Here is a 6,727-nt window from a genome sequence, read left to right on the forward strand (position 1 = left end):
TGGCCAGGTGGTTACGGTGCTCGACTCGCAATCTGAGAGTCGCGGGTTCGAATCCCCGTCCCACCAAACATGCTCGCCCTTTGAGCCGTAGGGGGGCAATATAATGTGACGGTCAATTCGTTAATAAAAGAGTAGCCCAAGAGTTGGCGGTGGGTGGTGATGATGGCTAGCGCAGATAGCCCTCGTGTAGCTTTGCGCGAAATTCAAAACAAACAAACAATACTTAGTCCACTTCTATTAGAAGGAATTATTCATTTCTTTGTGGTATTCAGTTTGACGACTGAATTAGACTGAACACGGACGGTGAAGGAAAATAGATGAACACAAATTAAAACACTAATAAGGGCGACAGTTGAGACAGTATTAACGTTTCAAGTCACGAAGGACACTAATAAGGGCGACAGTTGAGACAGTATTAACGTTTCAAGTCACGAAGGACACTAATAAGGGCGACAGTTGAGACAGTATTAACGTTTCAAGTCACAAGGACACTAATAAGGGCGACAGTTGAGACAGTATTAATGTTTCAAGTTATGAAGGACACTAATAAGGGCGACAGTTAAGACAGTATTAACGTTTCAAGTCACGAAGGACACTAATAAGAGCGACAGTTGAGACAGTATTAACGTTTCAAGTCATGAAGGACAGTAATAAGGGCGACAGTTGAGACAGTATTAACGTTTCAAGTCATGAAGGACAGTAATAAGGGCGACAGTTGAGACAGTATTAACGTTTCAAGTCACAAAGGACACTAATAAGGGCGACAGTTAAGACAGTATTAACGTTTCAAGTCACGAAGAGCATTATGGGACTAGTGTACCTATAACCTGAGCCTTGGCATAAAGGTAATGGTATAAAGAACGAAGTACCTGCACGTTACCACAAGCAGCTGGAGTTACTTACTGCTCTCTTATCACACAAGTTTATAATCAAGATGACGAAGGTCTACAGACTCAAGGTCGGTACCCGTGGTTACAATAAGTTGTATCCGATCTATTGTGGTGTATTAGGATTCAAGTTCAGTTAATCAACACTTGAGATTTATTGAGTCAGCCTAAACGAGGGAAGAAACACGTGTTCAGATGGGGAGCCAGAATTTAAATAGAACTTCGTTTGGAATATGGACTTTCCTACATATAATGGGACTACGGAACGTGGACTTTTCTAACATATAATGGGACTACGGAACATGGACTTTTCTAACATATAATGGAACTACGGAATATGGACTTTCCTACATATAATGGGACTACGGAATATGGACTTTCCTACATATAATGGGACTACGGAACATGGACTTTTCTAACATATAATGAAAACCAAAAAACACGGACTTTTCTTATATATAATGAGAACCACGGAACATGGACATTTCTTACTAAATCAACCTTTAATGTACCAAATCATTACAACACCGTTTCAGTGTAACGCACACACATACATATATTTTTTAGGTTCTTTTTTGCGCCACATATGAAAACAAATTAAGTCAGGATTCTCCATATTTCTGTATTCTTGCCTGTCACGCTCTTGAAACGTTTTCACATGTCTGTGTATTACACATTTCCTGCATGTCACGCCCTTGAAACGTTTTCACGTATGTGTGTGTTAAACATTTCCTGCATGTCACGCTCTTGAAACGTTTTCACATATCTGTGTGTTAAACATTTCCTGCATTTCACGCTCTTGAAACGTTTTCACGTATGTGTGTGTTAAACATTTCCTGCATGTCACGCTCTTGAAACGTTTAAACATTTCCTGCATGTCACGCCCTTGAAACGTTTTCACGTATGTGTGTGTTAAACATTTCCTGCATGTCACGCCCTTGAAACGTGTTCACATATCTGTGTGTTAAACATTTCCTGCATGTCACGCTCTTGAAACGTGTTCACATATCTGTGTGTTAAACATTTCCTGCATGTCACGCTCTTGAAACGTGTTCACATATCTGTGTGTTAAACATTACCTGCATGTCACGCTCTTGAAACGTGTTCACATATCTGTATGTTAAACATTTCCTGCATGTCACGCTCTTGAAACGTTTTCACATATCTGTGTGTTAAACATTCCTGCATGTCACGCCCTTGAAACGTTCTCACATACCTGTGTGTTAAACCGCGAACTGTCAGCGAGATGTAGATGTATGACGTAAGCTAGTACAAGATACAGTGGCTTTAGTAGTAACAGATAGTGTTGATGAACTAAGAAATTATCAGATTTTCCAGAACCAGATGACAAATTAGCAGAACTTCATGTCCCAAATGTGTGAAAATTTTACATTCAAAAGTAATAATAGGAGAGAGAGATGGCAATTTAAGCAATATCCATATTTGGTGCCACCTGGTGTGATTTTAGTGAACTATGTTGCAAAACACCTGTCGCTGTACTTGACACGCACAGAATATCAATCAAATATTTAAACCCGACCGTAGAGTATTTTGTTTTTATGCTGCTGCTGCCCCCTACCGGACGTTACTTTAAGTGTGTAAATTAATAGTAATTCAAGATCGTCTGCGAACTTTAATTATTGGTTTTTGTTTACAACAGTTTGTGGCTAGTTATAATTTCGTTTGGATAGGAAATCAAATGAATACATATCTGTAATTTTACACCAGTTTACTTGGGGGGGGGAGAGGGAGAAACGACCTAAAACGCTCTCTACTTTTTTTTTTTTACTTTACGCGTAAATTTAGCTTTCCATAAATAAATATCTAATATTAGGATCTTAATCCTTGGTTCTGTGTGAACCGGTGAAAACTGTAGGGGTTAGGAAGGAATGCTGATAACTTGAAGAAAACAACGTATCCTGAACTGTTAGTTTACAACTCAAATGTTAACAAGTTCCACTCGAAGATAGGAGCAGCCTTGGACTTTGGGAGGACTCTACCTGGCCTGCAAGGAACACACCACGTGATATCGATTTTATGATGCTTGTTTAGTTGCCGCATAGCTCTTCTCGAGACGAGCGCCCTGGTGGCGGCTTTGTCCGCATAACGTAACACTGCGGTAGCCTTCGTAGCTAAGGGTTATTTCGTCACGTTCTCTTTATAAACTCGAAGTTAGCATAGAACTTCTCTCTGGAAGTGGGTGTTAAAGGGTGACGAGAGTTGACTAGGACTATGGGTGTGTTCAAGGTTGGAGATTTTACCCGAGATACTTTGAGGCTACTGGCAGGACGATCCTGAACAGAGAGAGAGAGAGAGAGAGTTAGGTTCGAGAATAAGGTGTCCTCAGTCTCTCCTAGTGAAGAAAACAAGATTTTGACGTTCTAACACTTCGATTTAATAACGTATATATCGACCTTGAAAAACAGGGTGTTACGTAGAGCTAGCTGCTAACCGAGAGACGTAATTGTCGCACACATGTAGAGACGGTCAAAGTTAGTTGGTGCTACGGTAGCAGACGGTCTCACTTTCACCCATGGTTGTCTTATTCAAGAGTACTTGTCTGTCTGTCTACTTCTTCTTTTTTTTTTTTCGACGACGTTGTGGAATAAGCGACAGCTAAGTTGGACTTGCAGTTGGGATGATTTGAAAACAACAACAAAATCCCTTCAGACGTGTGGGAGTAAACTAGCATTCTCTTGTAAAAAAATCGCGAATGTTTAGAAACTTTGTGTTGTGCTTTAAAGTGTAGGAAAGTTGTGATTATATGTGAAGACAAGGAACGCTGTTACATGCTCCGTAACGCGAAGAGCTTGAAACGTTAACCATCAGATCTGCTGGTGCTACTCGGAACATGCAGGGCTCATCTGAGCCACCATTCCCGGAGCGAGACGACATGTCTGTAACCCCTACCGGTCAGGCCGGTATTAAGAAGGAAAAGGCATCGTCCGTGCTTAAAAGGCTGGGAGGGCCGAGACCGGCTCTATTATCAGACAACAAGTGGGAACTCGTTATTCCTGCTTTGAAAGTGGCATCTATAACGTCGATCGCGTTAGCTCTCGCGGCTAGTTTGATAGGCGTATATCTGTTCACTAATAGTGGGACCTCTCAGCCAAAGGAGCCGCACTGTTCGCCTCTCAAGGCTCCTTTCGTTGGCCGCCAGTTTACTTGTGGGCCCGATAAGAGTGGACACTGTCCTGTGGACTGGGTCGTAAGTCTTGCGGGCATTGTTATTTTAGTAAACCTCTTTTTTGCTGCCCTGTTTAGGGGCTTGTTAGTGCGTAGTAGCCCCAACATGTTTACTCGACGTCACACCAAGGGGTCCCGGCAACCCCAGGATCCGGATACCCTAGTCCAGACCAGTTCTTCCTCATCCTCTCAGGAGTTCCGGTCATCATTCAGCACGAGTGAAGTCCGGACCGTCCAAACTTCGCAGGTTATCCGCAAGACCACGACACTGTCACAAGGAGATGGCCAGCAGACAGTCACTACCAGCGAAGTGACCACCCCAGGACGAACGGTCACAACACATTACGTGGTCAAACAAGAATCATCTTCCACGGATCATACTGACCGCAGCGACAAAAAAAGCAAAGTCCAGCGTGCCAGGAAGACTCGGGAAATGACACAAGGAGATGACCAGCAGACAGTCACTACCAGCGAAGTGACCACCCCAGGACGAACGGTCACAACACACTACATGGTCAAACAAGAATCATCTTCCACGGGTCATACTGACCACGGCGACAAAAAAAGCAAAGTCCAGCGTGCCAGGAAGACTCGGGAAATGACACAAAGAGATGACCAACAGACAGTCACCACCAGCGAGGTGACCACCCCAGGACAAACGGTCACAACACATCACGTGGTAAAACAAGAATCTTCTTCCACCGGTCTTACTGACCGCGGTGACAAGAAAAACAAAGCCCAACGTGCCAGAAAAACCCAAGGAACTAACCGGGTCACCAAAAAACCAGCGGAAATGGCTCAAACGAAACAGGTGGGCTCGTGTAAACTTTTGTTTTGTGGGATTTTCTTATGTTGGTATATTGTGGTATTTTAAAGCATAATTTCGGAAATTCAGTCGATTTCGGTTATAACTGCTGGTGTTTGGTTATAATATTTGTGGGAAGCTAGCCGTCTCTTAACGTTAATGGCGTTAGGTTTAGGTTTTGATTTTTGTTTGTTTTATTGTTAAGCGCTAAGCTACACAATTTCTAAGCCTAATTCCATTGTAACATGACATTTACTACTGCTTGACGATGGTCGTCTGCTCGAAACGTCGCACAAAGTTTTCATTTATTCGATATTAACGTTTATCCAAGTTTTTCTTCTACGGATCAACACTCATTCAAGTATCTGTGCTGTGTCCACCACGGGTATCGAAACACGGTTTTTAGCGTTATAAGTTTTCAGACTTGCTGCTGAGCTACTAGGGGGGAACATTTAATTTAGGATTCTGTAATATAGCTCATGCATATTTGAGTAGTACGAGTTTAGAACTGTGGTTCGGTCGATGAACGTTAATTGAGTTAATTTTTGGTTGGTGAATCTGGTCTGTTGTCTCAGCCTAGTTGTTTTAAAGAAAGCAGTTCCTGTTTTACATACATTGTTTTCAACACGGATGAATGCATTAATTTCGTGTAAAAACTATAGATAACATTCACCGTCCGAAAGGTGACAGTGAGAATTCATTACAGATTATGTTGGCTGGTAGGTGGGGCGTCTTGACTCGCAATCTGTGGGTCGCGGGTTCGAATCTCGTCACCGAACATGCTCGTTCTTTCAGCCGTGTGAGCGTTATAATTTCAATTTCACTTTTTTGTCAGTAAAGAGTAACCCAAGAGTTAGCGGTGGGTGATTTTGACTACTTACCCTCCCTCTAGTCCATCACTAACGCCGTCAAGTAGCTTTGTACGAAATTCAACCAACAAACAGGTTATGTTACTCAATCGTTATCACGCGCAGGGTTCACTAAGTACTATTGACCATTTATCTGATAGATGTCCACAAAACTAAATCTGACGACTTCATTCCAGCGAAAGGAAACGACAGTATTTAAGCACGCGAAAGTGTCGTCTGTTACCCATTGACGTGCGGTCATTTCACCGACTCTGTTTTTGGATATCGACATTAGGTGGTGACGATGTGACGTGTATGATAGAAGATTATTAAAATTTTTATTTTTGTTTTTTTACCTTAAATATCATATTTATTTTTCACTTTAGAAAAAGTTTTTTTTTAGAATTTTCCTGAAACGTCATTTTATCCATACGTGTAACTTACATAATGAAATATTTCAAAAGTGACCTATTTTACAATTTACATAATTGCCCACCAGAGAGAGCATGGGCGTGGCAGTTTGCAGCAAATAGAATTTTACTAACCATCTAATTTAGCACATATGACTGGAGATGTTATGGTTTGAAATTATATAGACAGTAAACTTTAGTTTCTTTAAAAAACAACAAAAAAGCTAATTTTATGTGTAATGGCGAAAATAATTCAATATTGAAAAGCTCCCTATAAATTTATACTAAATAATGATGGTGATAACAAGCTGCCTTCCCTCTAGTCTTACACTGCTAAATTAGAGATGGCTAGCGCAGATAGCCCTCGTGTAGCTTTGTGCGAAATTCAAAACAAACCAATCAAATTAAGTAATGATTGTAGCGTAATTATTGGTGTATTTACAGTTCATGGTCATTTCTAAAAGAGCCGCGGTATTCTTTTGAGTTGAAATGTTGTTAGTTCTAAAGGAGTCTTGATGATCCTTCGACTTGAAACATCGTCAGCTCCTAAAGAGTACTGTTGATCTTGTGAGTTTGAAGAGAGTTCTGGTG

General features: G+C 41.3%; 1 protein-coding gene across 1 annotated transcript in view; it reads left to right on the forward strand.

Moving 5' to 3' along the window:
- Nucleotides 1–2,769: 2,769 nt before the first annotated feature.
- The window catches only part of LOC106474784 (plectin-like), a gene marked incomplete at its 3' end in the record, with an annotated part of 33,806 nt that continues 29,848 nt past the window's right edge, over nt 2,770–6,727 (forward strand). The window contains exon 1 of the mRNA XM_013935474.2: nt 2,770–4,884. Within this exon, the coding sequence (XP_013790928.1) occupies nt 3,739–4,884 (1,146 nt within the window). The remainder of the gene's footprint in view (nt 4,885–6,727) is intronic.

This window comes from Limulus polyphemus, unplaced genomic scaffold, assembly GCF_000517525.1.
Source record: "Limulus polyphemus unplaced genomic scaffold, Limulus_polyphemus-2.1.2 Scaffold7682, whole genome shotgun sequence".
In the NCBI taxonomy this organism is placed as follows: Eukaryota; Metazoa; Arthropoda; class Merostomata; order Xiphosura; family Limulidae; genus Limulus; species Limulus polyphemus.